The 16035-nt window shown below is 40.0% G+C and overlaps 1 protein-coding gene across 1 annotated transcript; it reads right to left on the bottom strand.

Moving 5' to 3' along the window:
• Positions 1–439: 439 nt before the first annotated feature.
• Positions 440–14189, bottom strand: LOC308389220 (adhesion G-protein coupled receptor G2-like). The gene is made up of 18 exons (XM_080870445.1): positions 14135–14189; positions 6306–6400; positions 6148–6234; positions 5947–6015; positions 5667–5843; positions 5527–5562; positions 5358–5429; positions 5089–5221; positions 4836–4992; positions 4603–4737; positions 4396–4506; positions 4255–4309; positions 3991–4088; positions 3795–3916; positions 3454–3719; positions 3274–3364; positions 2909–3189; positions 440–2827 (listed from the first exon to the last, which is right to left on the bottom strand). Exons 2-18 carry the CDS (start codon positions 6394–6396, stop codon positions 2709–2711), a joined length of 2100 nt encoding a protein of 699 aa, XP_080726571.1. The 5' UTR covers positions 6397–6400; positions 14135–14189; the 3' UTR covers positions 440–2708.
• Positions 14190–16035: the final 1846 nt, after the last annotated feature.

The following is a 16035-nucleotide window of genomic DNA, read 5'->3' as shown; positions in this document are numbered from 1 at the left end:
ACCATAAAACCCTTCTCCAGAATGCATTTGGCTTGTCCATGTGCACTGCTGCAACTTTCAGTTATTTTATAAAATCACTCTAGATATGTGCGGTACAATCATTACACACTGTAAAAAGAGTAGTTTGAAGAAATCATTAATAACCAAAATTTAAAGAAAAGCATAATCTTTTATTTTAAGACTTTATTGTGTATACACATCATTTTTTCCCACAATACTTTACTTATATGTATGAAATATTGTGTCCTGATCAAATAGAAAAAAAGTTATTACAACATTTCCATTTACTACTACAATAAAACCACAAAAATGAGAACTAAAAAAGCCAATCAGAAGATTTCTGAATGAAAAATATATTAACATAGTAAAAAGTCATTGAACAAATCAGACCTTAATTTACCTAAATATGGTAAATTTTAAAGAATTGCTATAATTTTTATTTCAAAAAAGCTATTTTATAAATAAATACTAATGATTAACTTGACAAAAAAATCTACCACAAGCAAAGGAGTTTGTCAAAATACACACACTCTTTATTGTCATTGCACAGTTGTACTTTGTATATATGGGTACAACAAAATTGTCCCACTGTGATACTAAAATAAGGCAGGCAAAACACAATAAATAAGTAACATATATACAAAATAAAATATGTAGTGCAGAGAAAGAAAAAGGGAGATAATCCTATCCATATGCTCATAAAATGTGGTACATTTTAAAGAATAGTTTCAACATCCGAATAACTTCAGGGATCTTATCACTATAGGTAGTGTTGAGCTCATGTCTTGTTTGCCAGTTGAGCTTTCCCCACCGTGGATGCTGTTGTCTTCAAATTGTGGGACAATTTCAGAATAGTGAATAAAGAATAATGATCCTCACCATAAATTTAATGCCTAGCTTTTACATCTGAAAAGGCACCATCAATCCTGAGAGGTACTGTATGTAAAGGTTTTATATCAACATGTTCTCCCATGCAGACATCTTTTTCGAGGAATTGCTTGGATATTTCAACAAGAGAATGCTAAGATTATTAAATAGCATTTTTCTACTCTCCCGGGGTACTCAAAGCACTCAATGCAACATGCACCATTCACACAAGCACTATCTTCTATGCTTTAATCTCTGCAGGAGTTTGCTTCATTCTTTATGGCCACTGTTTACATTCTGCCAGATGCAGATTTGCATGCAGCTCAGTGTGCCCTCGACGAGCAGGTACTGCACATGGATCAGGCATACCCGGACACTGTCATTATGGCTCTTGGGGACTTTAACAAAGCCAATCTAAGCCAGGAACTTCCCAAATATAAACCGTATATTAAATGCCCGACCAGAGAGGAGAGGACACTGGACCAGTGTTACCCTGCACTGCACTCGAACTTTCTGACCACGTCATGATCCATCTGATCCCTACGTACAGACAGAGGCTGAAGCTCTCCAAACCTGTCATGAGGACTAAAAAACTGTGGAGCAATGAGGCTGTGGAGGAGCTTCGCACGTGTTTGGAGTCTACAGACTGGGACACAATGAAGGCTGTTTCTAACAGCTTGGATGAGTTTATGGACACTGTCACCTCCTATATCCACTTCTGCAAGGACAGCATTGTGCCATCACGCACCAGGGTGAGTTATAACAATGACAAACCCTGTTTTACTCCTAAACCCAAAAAGCTGTGGCTGGAAAAGAGAAAGGCGTTCAGAAGCGGAGACAGGGACTGCTACAGAGAGGCCAAGTACAGGTTCACTAAAGAAGTGGACATTGCTAAACATCAGCACTCTGAGAAGATGCAGCAGCAGATCTCAGAGAATGACTCGGCCCCTGAGTGGAAAAGTTTTAGGAATATCACTTGTAGTGATGGGTCGGCCGCGAACGAAATGGCTCTTAGAGCCGTATCTTTGAAGTGAACAATGCGAGCCGGCTCCTTATTGGGAGCCGTGGGGGTTTTTTTTCTTTCTCTTGCCCTCTCTTTCACTTTATGCTGCAAGTCACCCTTGTGTTTGCGCTGAGCAGAGACGGCAAACAAAGCCTTGTGTTTGCGCCCCTCCCTGAGCTGAGGGGGCGGGGGCGGTAGTTACACTCGCAACAGCAGTAGCACCAGTGTTGCCAACTTAGTGACTTTGTCGCTATATTTAGCGAGTTTTCAGACCCCCTTAGCGACTCTTTTTCTAAAAAGCAACTAGCGACAAATCTGGCGACTTTTTCTGGTGTTATTGGAGACTTATTTATGACGACTTTTTGACTTGAAAGCGGGTTGTCAACATGTCCCTGTCCCAACTTTTTGAGAGGTGTTACTGCCATCAAATTGAAAATGTCCTTATGTCTTTGACATGTTTCACTTTCCCACTTTAACATTTTACACCTTAACATCCTGACATGTTTACAATTGTGGTTGCGTATTCTGACTGAATCACAGCCTTCTATGAATTATTTGGCGTGAGTAAGACAAGTTTGTCTGTTAAAATATAAAAGCATGGGAACAAACATAGAGTCGTGCTCTGAAATGACTTCCAGAGTACTGACTCGAGCTCTAGTCCACATGAGTATTTGCGTCAAAGAAGGTAATCTGGGTTAGTGCTTTCATGTCAGAAAAGCCATTCAGCGGAGAGCACATGGGAAGAATGACCAAGTTGTTTCTACACAGAGCAACCTGCTGGAACTATATGAAATAAAATGCTGCCCTCTTGTGTCAAAATATGGTAAAACAGCAAGCCTTATGCATAAGGAGACGTTACAGCTGTGTTTGATGTAGCTGTGCTGCTACTTTGTGTGTGGATTTTGCCGTCTCCAATAATCTTGCTGGATTTATAATAGTAGATGAACAGGAAGAAACCTATACAAATAAAGAAGAAGGTTAAGGACTTTTAATCCAATAAAGAATGAAGTCAGCTCACTGTGACAGTTTTAGATTTACCTTGAAAGGAGTTGAGGATGGTAAAGATGTAGTAGGAAGCGATGAGCAAAGGTCCGTAGCTGAAGAAAGCAAAAGCCCAGGTGATGCCAAGAAGGAGGAACAGGCTCAGAATGGTGGAAGTGTTGCTCTTAATGGAACTATTGTCTTGGGCCTTTCCTGCTTTTGGCATTAGAACGATTTGCCTTACAGTTAGAATGAATACACTCAGAGTGAAGACGAACACTACAGCATAATAACCAATGTTGACCCCCTGGTGGATACCAGCATCAGAGATCCAGCACCTGAAAAAGGGAGTACAACGTGATCCTCTGATGAAGATGTTTGTGTTTTATCCAAGAAATCTATTATCAGATTTACAGACTTACATTGTTGCTGCTTTCCCCTCATTTGTATTAATATTAATAGAATTATATTTCTGGGAGGCAAGAAGAGCGATCACCACCACAGCCGGTATGACTAAAGAGAAGATTAGGAATATAAATTCTCCTGTGATTATTATTCATAATATGAGAGCATAAGTATCATTTTTGGCTCAGGTCTCTTACCCCATCCTGTGATGCAAATCTTCAGCATGTAATGTTTCACTTCAGTGCAGATTCGACGTAGACTGAGGTACAAGTGTAAAGCCTGCATGAAGAACCAGGTAAAAGTGGCCAACATCCCGTAGTGCAGAACTGCTGCTATTGCCACACATGCACCTTTGATACCCAGATTTGAAATGCTCTCATTGGTCAAGAAGGACAAGTTCAGGATCAACATGGCGACAAAGAGGTTCATCAGAATCTTTGTTGCTTCGCTTGCTTTCCTCTTTCTGTGGAGCAAATTAGTGTGCGTAAGAAAAAGGACTTTACTGAGGTAAAAATCCAAACTGCCTCGGATCTCTTACCTGACGAGAATGTGCATGAAGAGACCGACGATCAAGAAAAACAGCGACAGTCCACAACCGATTGAAGTGATGTAGGTCAGAGTATTAACATCAGAAGTGCTAATGTTTGCAGGTGTAGGTGACTAGGTTCAAATAGTTATGTGTCAGTATGTGCTGTAAAAAAAATAATTTCTTATTTCCTATACAGCTGTCTTACCATGAGTATGGCAAAAAAGGTTAGATGTGTGCACTGGCAGGTGATGCTGTTATTGGTCTCCACTGTTTGACAGCCATCTGTGATCCAGAGTGATTTCCCTGTTGGACAGCAGTAATACAAAGAAGTAACTGTTAAAGACAGACTTTATCACAGTAATCAGCGTGTGTGCAAAATGTGAGTGAACACTTCAAAGGTCTTTAATTCCTGTGGTTTTCATATTAAAATTAGATATATATATAGAGAGATCTATTTGGGGGTTTTTACCGTTTGCATCTGTGCTGTTTCCATCCCAAGACATGCAAGAAGCATTCGCTCCTTTCTTTATCAAAATAGAAAATGAAAATCAGAATAAGTTTTCCTCTGAACTTAAATTGATCATTATTTCTGTTATGACATCACACTTACCTTGTCCACATTACTGTACTGAATCTCGATGGGTTGTGAAAGGTTTTGTATTTTTGCCCCCATTTCTATTCCCACTATCTCACTGTTTAAATAGTATTTACTGCTGTCATCCTGTTAAGATTAAAAGATTGTTAATAGATCAGGTTTGGTCAATATGTTTATACATTTTATAAAGATCATGAGTAATTAGTTCAGCTGTACTATTACCGCATGCATTTCTGGAAAGAGCAGAATCCCAAGAAATGATCCATTTCTCTCCACCGCCATTTTACTGGCCTTTTTAGGAATTTTCATTAAACGAAATGGGCCCGTCAAAGAATTGCTGTTTTCTTCTTCAACAGACTTTTAAAAATATTAGTAAAACAAAAAAAATAACAAAAGAAGAACAAAATAATATTATTAATTGAAGGTCATAAAATTGTGTTGCACAAACACCTTACATTTACTCCAGAGTTTTTTGTGAAGACAAAGTTCATGTTGGTTTGGTTTTCCTGGGGCAGTTTGGCAATCAGTCCTGTAATGTTGCCCATTTTCACTGCTGCTGTGCTGGCGTTACCCAGCTCTTTAAACAAGCATGATAGAACATTCATGGCATCTCTGTAAGACACACCGTTAATGTTTTAGAGCAGATTTCAAAAGCGTGTATTTATTTTTATTTGCTGTTATTGTTCTGTAGAAAACTGAGATATTTACTTTGCTTTGTCTGGGCTGGTAGGAATTTTCTCCAGGGTATAATTAATCTCTTTGTCTAGACTTTTCAAGACTGGTTTCTTACATAACACACATGTTTTATTGTCAAAGATAACGTAGTGTGTTTCTGTTACATCTGCATAGCACAGGCACATACAAACATTCATGGAAAAAAGCAGGAATTAAATTTTCAACCCCGTGCTCTCTTATTATCACAGTACTTACTAAAATGTTGTTTTTTTAATGATCCTGTTAAATAAACAACATAATACCTTTGCAAGCCACTCTGGTATTGCTTTCATTATCTAAACAACTGTCAGCATTCACTCTAATGCTTTTGGAACCTTCAACACATAAAAGTATGAAATTAGAACTTGTGCACTGTCACTGCTGTCACGTTGTTTCATGTAGAAATTAAGAGGAAAAGGTTTGTGAATTTACTTTCATTCAAGCAGCGGTTGATGTTATAAAGAAAACCTGCAACAAAGTAAGAAGTGCGTCAGATCACTGGTTGGAAACCTTTTCAAATAAACTGAAAATTATGACCATTGTGTGCAAAGTCTCATGTCTTAGAGGCTTACCAGGGCTGCTTTTGCTGTAGACCTGTGATGGCATACACGAATAATCATACTGTGGCTTCTTCATCACCACAATATCTTGCTTAGATAAAATCTCTTCAGTTGCATTTAGGATGTATTTGCCTGGTCCGTCTCCTTTTACTTTAAGGCTACAGGTGAAATTGTTTTCGCTACAACAATCTAAGACAAATACAGAAACAATCAAACACTTTTAGCAAATACCCAAGACGACTTTTTTCACCAACAGTCCGAAATATAAAAAACAAAAATTAGATAACTGTACCTGCAAGGCTATTGTTTGGCTGGATGTTGAAACAGAGTTTAGGTCCGTTGACCTCTCGGTAGATAGTTTCTAAAATATAACAATTATTTATTATATGTATTCTTATTTATTTAATAATCATTTCTAAAAACACAGGGTACTATTGTTTTCTTTGAACCTTTCAAAGACTATTATTTTTTCCTTCATTATTTTTGAACTTACGTGATGGAAAATATTGTTGAGTTAGTGTTTCATTACTGATAAAGAGGGTATTCTTGGGTGTGCAGTCTCCATTTGGACCTGTGAAAACTGACAACATGAAAAATCTGATTATGAGTTGATATTGAGAAATCTTTTAAGCTACATTTTGTTGAACTTACCACCCTCACTTATGTGGTTGCTGAGGAATATCCCATAAAACAGAAGCTTCGCAGCAAGCGTCCGGCGATGATTTACATCCATTGGTAACATTTTCCTAAAGAGAAATGGGAATCTTCAAATGAATCTTAGCTTATCACAGCCTGAGAGTTTAAGTACCTTCCGGCTTCTATTTCCCAAATGAGAATACGTTCTGCATTGTCGAATTTCACAGCAACTCACGTCCAGCTTACAGACATCACATGTTACTGACAAATATACCTTTCATATCTGCTTCCCTGCTTTGACTTGCAAATAAACTGGGCCCACGTCTCAAAGTTTATGTTTCCACAGCTGGCAGAATGGCACCTATTGTCATGGGCTGGAACAAAATGTACACTGTAGGCGTGAACACAGATGCTCCTGTAATGTTATCCTGTATTTTGTCCCCAGTAACTCGTGTATTCATATATTTTAAAAAAGGAATAAAGTGTGTGTGTGTGTGTGTGTGTGTGTGTGTGTGTGTGTGTGTGTGTGTGTGTGTGTGTGTGTGTGTGTGTGTGTGTGTGTGTGTGTGAGTGTGACTATATGCATTGAATTGAGGTTGAATGAGAAATAGATGGTTGTAATTGTGATAGTGCCTCAGGGATGCATATTAAAACCTTTACTTTATATCCGCTCCTCATGGGCTTGACATGGTAATTTGTGGTTTATAATAATTTCGTCAATACATACATCTTTAATGACTACGAAACAAGAATTGGGTGCTCAAGTTTGAATATTTTTTGTATTTTCTACAGTGTTCTTAAGTTCAAAAGCCTCACCTTTACTCCTCCACAAGGCTACATCTACACTAGCCCAGATAAATTTAAAAACTGCACCTTTCTTGGCTGCTACTTCAAAGCACATTGTGCGCTGTCGGTCCTGCGTGCTGCACAACAACATTGAATATTTAGTATTTACTGCTGTTTACACTTAGCTCGATTAATGCGATGGTTTTGTGTTTAGTATGGTTTTTTTTGCTTGTTTCTCTTCTTTTTCTCTCAACAGGTGATCCAGGAGATATTTTTCTCTTCTTTCTCTTTTTAAGTGCCCTTTCTCAATAAAATAAGATATAAAATAAAATAAAATAAATAATAACAACAAAGGTCAATCAAATGGACCAGTACGGCAATGCCACAATGATCCATTTGGCAAAGTAAATCCATTGGGTATCCTTGTTGGTTTTCAGACAACAATTCTGATGGCTAATGAACCAAATGGGACAGGCAAAAAAAAGAAAATTAAAGAAAGTCATGTATGCTGTACCATCATTCCATTTTAGAAAAAGAACAGTTCAAAGAAACCATTAATATCCCACAATTACCATGACATCCATGCCCATTCTGACCACAAATGCAGTTTGTGTCAAAGATGGGGCTGTAAGTGGGCACCGATTTAGCTTAGAGGCGACCAGGCGACAGGCCACGTGCTGTGTGGGCAGAAAGCAGCGGCAGTAGCCCCCTGCTGTGTTTCTTCCTGTCTATCTTCACTATCGGTATCCAACAGAGGCAAAATGCTAAAAAAAAGGTTTGGCTACATGAAATACCTAATAACGTTCCAGTCATTTTCCTTTACAGTCGCACTGAACATAGATAACAATAACTGTGTAATCTTTTTTAATTTTGACACCTTAAGGCATAACTAAAAAGCTCAAAGCAACCTTTTGGCTTGCATAATGCAGAATGCAAATCCTGACTATTTATTCCCTATCACAAAGCCACGCTTGTGTCCTGAAGGTTGCATGAGGGAAATAAACAAATTACTTTCACAGCCCGCCAAGCAATGAAAGCAAATTACGAAGGTTACCCAGTTAGGTTTGCATTTCTGTTCTGATACGAACTGAAAGGCTTAATATGTAACTGACCTAACAAACAGCAATACATTTGTGTTGACGTGCAAAACATCATGACATTTCGAAAACCTCATCTAAAAGATTTTCATGAATTCCAATGAATGGCTATAAAGGTATTAGTAAGTACTGTTTTTATACAGTATTTTCTGAATACTGTATTGTACTGCAAATGTGCAAAAAATCTCTCTAACAGTATAAATATATAAAATAAGTTATTCTAATAAACAAACTACTATAAATATGTTAGTTAATCTGCCCGTCTGTCATCCAGTAGGAGCCTGAGCTGTACCACTCGGAGAAAGCAAATAAACAGATGTGAAAATGTTTTGCTTGTGTTTTTTTTTTTAGCACAGTGGAAATCTTTACAGTCATCATCCAAACAGATCCGCTGGCTAAATATGCCGTTGAAGGCATATATTATCATATTTCATGTAGGACTCTCTCGCTTGGAAACTTGTTTATCAAGAAGGTTACCTACTGACTTTTCTAATCCAAAAGTATTATAATTACAATACAGATTCCCCAAATAATTGAATAGGTTTAACAATCTTCTGTGGTAGCAACTTGTGTATTGACATTTGATTGTTTTTATTTAAATGTCAGTAAACAAGTTCCACCAAGTCAGTCCGTCTGGTGGGTGCTACATGGAAAGCTGCTGTCAAGATTCAAACGTCTTGATATGATATTCTCTCAAACAATATTAACCATATTCACAGTGCCAAAAAGTTGATTCTGTTCATCTGGACGTCACGTTTTCAGTGGGGGAAAGGTTTTTCACTAATCCAAGCAACAACAGGACCAGTATCAGCAGTATGTTTGCTCTGGAACTGTGTCTTCATTTCGCATATTTCACACACAAGGGTCAGTATTACAGGCAGGAACATGGGTGTGCCATGGGTTCCCCAGTTTCACCCAATGTGGCAACTTGTACATGGAAGAAGGGGAAAAGAGGGCTCTATTATCCTGTGCTGGAACACCAGATATGTGGATAAAAACTGGGTGAAAATGAAATCTCAGATGCACCAAAATTCACTGATCACATTAACTCGGTGGACTGCCGGGTCGCAGGGGCAGCAGACTAAACAGAGAAGCCCAGACCTCCCTCCCCCCAGCCACCTCCTCCAGCTTATCCGGGGGAACACCAATGGATGGATTAACGCGGTGGACCACACATCAAGTTCACTAGGGAGGATATGAAAAATGACACGTTAGCCTTCTTAGATTGAAGGATTTGCACAAATCTGAATAGTTGATTCTGTTCATCTGGACATAGCGTTTTCAGTGGGGAAAGGTTTAAGGGGCATTTAAAAGTTCATGTGTACCGTAAACCAATGCATACGGATCAGTATTTAAGGTTTGACTCTCATCCTCCACTGGAGCACATACTAGGTGTCATCAGGACGCTACAACACAGAGCGAACACCATCCCCACAGACAGAGCAGCTAGGGAAGAAGAAGAACATCATGCCAAGAAGGCCCTGAGTAAATGTGGTCATCCCAGCTGCACATTTGTCAAAGCTGGGAGGGCGCCTAAAGAAAGCTACACGCGATCCAGGAGAGAAGTACAACTGCTGCCTAAGCGAAATCCATTAGTGATCCTTTATGTGTCCGGATTAGAACAGCTGAGATGCATTTTCTCGAAACACAGCACCTCTTTAGCTTTCAAACCTCAGAGCACATTGCGCCTAAAAACTGGTCCACCCCAAGGGTTCCCCAACACAAACACAGTAATGTAGTGTAGCACTGTGCCAGGAGGATTGCCACCAATACATCGGAGAAATCAAACAACCGGCTAAGCAGATGGCGCAACACAGAAGAGCTAACTCGTCAGGCCAGGACTCCGCAGTCTATTTACACCTACAGACCAGTGGACACTCGTTCAGTGATGAAGATGTACACACCCTGGACAGGGAGGAACGCTGGTTTGAGCAGGAAGTCAGAGAGGCCATTTATGAGAAAAGGGAACGACCATCTCTGAATCGAGTAGGGGGCCTAAAGGTACATCTTTCACCATCTGTGACTGCTGCCATTCCCCAACTCTGTGAATGTTACTCACGGTCATTGATTAATTATCACTGATCAATGCTTTGATCAGTGTTTGTTGATCAAAGGTCATGACAGTTTGCATATTAATGATCAGGAAACTGACCTTACAGCCTATTCGTCAGTGATATTAGCTTCAGTCATTATGCAAATGTACTGTTTATAAAGTCCGGGAAACCTGCAGTGAGCTGAAACTGAACAAGTCACTTGGATTAGTGATGAAATGTTTCTCCCATTGAAAACGCTGAAAACATCCAGATGAACAGAATCAACTTTTTGGCATTTCCTTACCTGAATTACTGAGCATGCATCAAGACATGTTCAGATTGGATGTATCATATTGGATGTACATCTACATGGTATCACTGGGAATTTTTAACAAAACTGTGTTGCATTTTTTGTTTTATGGACATTTTTGTCTGCATTTTCTCCTTCAAGGCCACTTTACATTAACAACCAGGACTGAATGTGAACTTAAGAACTATAACGTGCGCTGATGCTGCCCTCTGGTGAACATTTGAGAGAAAGCATGTTATACAATTAGGTCCACAAGTTTTTAGACAAAGATGCAATCATTAAAAATTTGTTTCTATGTTGCATTTGAATGAATCACCTAATAAACTCACCTAATTTTAAATATAATGATTGTTTTTATTAACTCAGATGAAAATCCTTTGCTGCCGATGACTTCCTACAGTCTAGAGCCCATCACCAAATGCAACCTGCCTAATGCAACCAAATTATCATAGCATAAATAATCCTATTTTGTTTTGATAATGTTTGGCCTTTATTTCAGAAGGGTTAGTTTTTGTGATAGTTTTTCATTTTCTAAGAATATGAAATGTTTTTTGTTTGGGGGGGGGGTTATAGTCTAATGCTACAGAGCTTTATTTTTGTTTCTTCATTTATTTTTACTTGTATGTTACATTTATGTTTGGGGCAATGTAAACCCGATAATTACAATACAATATATTTATTGGGTTCACCTACAGTAACAAGTACTGTGTTGGACCCTCTCATACCTAAAAAACTGTCTTAATCCTTTATGGCAGAGATTCAACAAGGTGCTGGAAATGTTCCTCTGAGATCCTGGTCCTTATCACATAGCTGTTGCAGATTTGGCAGCTGTACATCCATAAGGTACGCTGTTGGATTGAGAACTCGTTACTGGAGGCTGTTTGAGTAAAATTAACTCATTTTCATGTTTAAGAAACCAGTTTGAGACGATTTGAGTTTTGTGACTTGGTTTGTTGTCCTGAAAGAAGAGGCTTTTCGAAGACCCTTACACTGTGGTCATAAAGAGATTGACAAGGTCAAGAACAATATTCAGGTAGGCTGTGCATCTTGTGTATCACAGCCAGCGTCTAAATAATAAGGGAAATCCCATTCAAAAACATGAAAGACCTAGCCAAACAGCACTCTAGATAAACTCCACTGCAACTCACCGCACACTGATGGATGACAGAGCCTTTAGAGAAACGTCTCGAGCTCCTCTGTGGTTGTTAACGGTCTGATAATGTAATTACAGCCAGCCTGCGAGGATCCTAAGCAAATTAGCGCCCCACCAGCAGCACTAAACACATTTTAAACCCGGTCACAGCTCTGAATAGGCCTGGTTGGATTCATTGATGGAGTTTTTATTGACAGCTTGGAGTCAACTCAAGTTATTGGACCATGTGGTCAGTCTGGTGATGTCATTGTTATGCTCATTGAGTGCTTTATGGACATTAGTTGACATTGCTGCACAATGTGGACCAGGTGAGAAAACAAACGTCCCTTTGAACAGGAACAATTTTATGATTGAAGCTTATTGTGAAGATTAGGCAGCCATTCACTTAATGACGGTGGTAGTTAGTATGTTACAGTATTGCCTTTGTTTCTGCCACTGTTCATCAATAAATAAATAGGTGTTGCCTGGTGAGAAGTCCAAGATAATTAGGGGCTTTCCTTTACGTTCTCTTCACAGCATTGTTGTTGTTTTCAGGACAGGTTTTCCTGGTGGATTTTCACACTGCAGGGTAGAAATAAGGGCTCAGTGCCGTATGGCAGATTAATATTTGATGGCCCTTAATGGAGCCTTTGCCGTCATGGCATAGCTGCACTGTTCCCTCCGCTTACACTCCGCTCCACTGTAGTGGAGCCGTGTGGCCGGCATCCATTTTGGAAAGCTTCCCTGGTGGATTTGGTTGCCTGACTTGCTGCACACAACAGCTGCAGAGATTTCATCATACTGGTTGGTTTGCTAACTATGAAAATCATAAAGCAGACAACTGGCAGCGATGCTGATGCTCTGTAGGATACAGTGTATAAGATATCCACATCCGTGCACGCAGCACCTCCTCACACGCAGCTGTTACCCTTTGTGCTGCACTGCGTCTATGAGCTCGTCAGTACCAAAGTCAGCAGATCACCTGTCATGTGCGACACAGCGATAGCCTCATGTTACACATCATCCCATATACATCAAGATACGTGTCAATATTTATGCCCTCTGGGTATAAAACATTGTCGGCATCAATCCCGTTTGAGGAGATTAAGATCTTAACTTTGGAGAAATATGACCCCGCTTGTCATTCCAATTAGAAAAGTGACAGTGAGCCAGAGCAGCTATGCATTTGCCTGGTGACCTCATCCTCTATACAGCACAATCCATAACTATCTGACAGAAGAGCTACTCCCACTAATGTTTCACTATTGGCTTGGTGGCATGAGGGGATCAAAGTGTTTGAGAGTCTTAAGAGTTATAGATAGAGGGTGTGAGGGAAAGGACTTGGCCTTGTGTTGGAATGCAGAAGTTCAGATGTTGTGTGTGCATGCTTTAGGCACCTGTTTGTGTTGTTTTTGCATGTCTGAGCCATGCATCCATGCACGTATAAACAAACACGAACAACCATAGGTACCGTTCACATTATCAGTCAGTTATTTCTGCTCAGTAAGTGAGCAGCTTTGGGTGGGTGGAAGGTACAAAGGGTTCAAACAGTGCACTTTCTCTTTTGATAAATTGCAAAAGGAACATTCACAGACATAAGCAGCAGTGACCACAAATCAAAGCTAATCCCTTTGTGGTGTCTTTAAATGTAGAGTGCAGCATCACTGAGTCTTGATTCATCTTACTGGCTGTCTGCCACCACTCACAGCTTTAACCGATGTGGCGGAGCGCTGAGCACTCTGATCGCTCTACAGCCTCAGTCTAAAACCTTATCAGCTTGCAATTAAAATATTTCACAGTGCAGACGTAATTCAGTTTTAATGCAGTTTGGCTGGCTGCAGCTGAAGCTCCACTTTTGTTTCCTTTTTGCACAATAAGTATCATGTAAAAGAATGTGAAAGCAAAATATCGAGTAAATATAATGAATTGCAGACATACTAAATAGAGCAAGAAAAGCAGGTGGCTGAATTTCTCCCATTAATTTTTCATCACTTCTCTTTTACAAGGTCACCAGTGGCGGTGCTCGGCCTCCCTGGACCTCCAACAGCCAACAAAATAAACAAAAACACGGTTGGATGAATACTGCAAATATCAGATGGGAAACATCTTTGTGGTTTACAGACATGTTTGCTAATTCATGATTACCTCGGGTCTGTGTCGGGACTTTTCCGATTTAAGAGCTTCACTGCTTTTGGTTGCCGTGCCAACTATGACAACAGGAACCAAAATGTTGTTTTTTTAAATAGAAGAGATAAACACAGTGATGGCTGCAGACCAATTGTGAATGACATTCTTTTCATGAAGCGCATCAGATATCATACTGTGCTTGCACTTTTGATCCGATTCATTCATCCTCCTTCGCCCATCCTCCAGATTTCTAACCGTACTATGACATCACCGGTCTGCAGTCTATTACTGAGGCAATTCGCCATGACATCAACGTCTGCGGCCAGTGTCTCTCTCGTTCCCATGACCCAATAACTTACCTCTTCTGGTGTATCAGCGACCCCAGTACAGTAACCTTATCCTGGACCTCATGCTTGAAACTGAAGCAGTCTAATCAGAGGGGGGTAAGAAGGACCAGTGAGGAGTGAAAAGAACCGCAGACTAAACTAGGGTGGAGGTGGGGAGGTGATGTCCAGCTAATCTGCTTTCAGGTGTGGAGCGAGGAGGCCGCACTGAGGTGTGAAGGGCCCGGGAGGGTGCCAGGGGCACCAAAATGACACATTCTTGTGTCACAATAGAGATGTAAACGAGGAGATGAGTCTTGCAAGAGTGTGAAAAAAGCAGGGAATGAAAAGAAAGGAATGCAGTGGTTCAGTTGATGACCTGGTGATGACAGATCATTGGGTGGTCTAGTGCAATTGGCAGGGAGGTGAGAAAGGGGTAAGATATTGGGTGAGGTAAATGACTATTTATTTACATTTTTGAAAGGGTCAACTGTTTACTTGTTCCTTTAAATATCACCCTGCACAGCATGTTAATATATTTAAAAGAAAAAGACATATCAAAAGTGCACTTAACCACCTTTATTCTGTCTCATTGACAGAATTGTCTGAAGGATATATAAAGAAAGGAATGATCTCATTTTGAGAAACGCCCATGGATCCACTTTCATCATGAATTAATAGTTTCATTACCCAAGGGCAGAGTAATGTGCGACCGATATTTCTAGGCAGTTCAATTGAAATAAAGAATAGGTCCTTTGTGGTACGCAGATTCTTTACAAACCCTCTATTCTGAGTACTTTGTGGTTTGTTTCCATCTTTAAAATAGGCGATGCTTTTCCATGTTGTTCTGTTAATAGTAGTAATTCTGACTGCAAAGGAAGGAGACAACATGACATCATTGTCTTTGTGCTCAGGTACTGGGTTGGTGACTGTCTGCTCTGTCTGAAACGCCGCCGGCAGCTTGATTTGTCTGTCTGCCCTGTGTTTGCCAGGATTCCCTGCCTGGCACAGAGCCAGTGGGACAGAAAGGAGGGCTGGTTGCGATCAAGAAGGACGGTTAAACAAATAGCTTTTAAACAAATAGCTTCACATTTTGGGGGAATAAAATATGGTGTCTTGTTAAATGTTAAAGCAGAAAATCAATGCATTTCTTAGACTGCAAGCAGTTTGCTTTGCATGAAGACTTAAATCGAGGGCTTACCTGGTTATACACATCTATAAATAATCTAAATAAAAACATTGAAGCACTTCAGACTGCACGGCATAATTGTGAAGATTCTTTTGTCTTTAGAGAGGACTACATGTTAACACAAAGCAGTTAGTCTCACACAGCTGATAACACACCTAAGACTGTGCACTGTTTGAAGACTCTTTGTGTAAGTTATGGTCATCAAAACATCCAAAGTCATTTATGAGACATCACATTTTTATGCTTTTCTTTGTTTGCGGGCATGTTTTCTGGATGTGTGGCTGCTGCAAAGGCTGTTAAAAAAGATCGTTTTTTGTTTGAATGTAACAGAGACGATGATGGAAAGGACTCACATACTCTCACCACTCATCCTCTCAAGATTGCTGTAAACCAGGTTCCCCTGGCTACTGTCCTTTTGCAAGGAAGAAAATGAGAGTTCCCAGATGGACCTAAAAGAGGTCCCTTTGTTAAGGACCACATATTCAACCCTGGACATTCCCTCAACTGCAGGTGGCCAGAAGCTCCCCGCTGAGAGCCGGAGAATCCCAGAGTCAGCACATTAGCCTCTGAAAAGGAGAAGATTGGGGATTCAGTGACAGCTGCAGTGAGAAGCTCTAGCATGCGCGGAAAGCCACCTGATAACTGCTGTAAGGATTTAAGTTAGCTTTAGCATCTAACACTTCCTCAGATATGTTGTTGTGCATTAGTTACACTGTAACTTTTTTTTGCTCTGTTATTTGTCAAAGAT

This window comes from Rhamphochromis sp. 'chilingali' (genome assembly GCF_963969265.1).
Source record: "Rhamphochromis sp. 'chilingali' genome assembly, chromosome: 21".
In the NCBI taxonomy this organism is placed as follows: domain Eukaryota; kingdom Metazoa; phylum Chordata; class Actinopteri; order Cichliformes; family Cichlidae; genus Rhamphochromis; species Rhamphochromis sp. 'chilingali'.
Note: the sequence above shows the minus strand (reverse complement) of the source record. Positions and strands in the feature narration are given on the sequence as shown.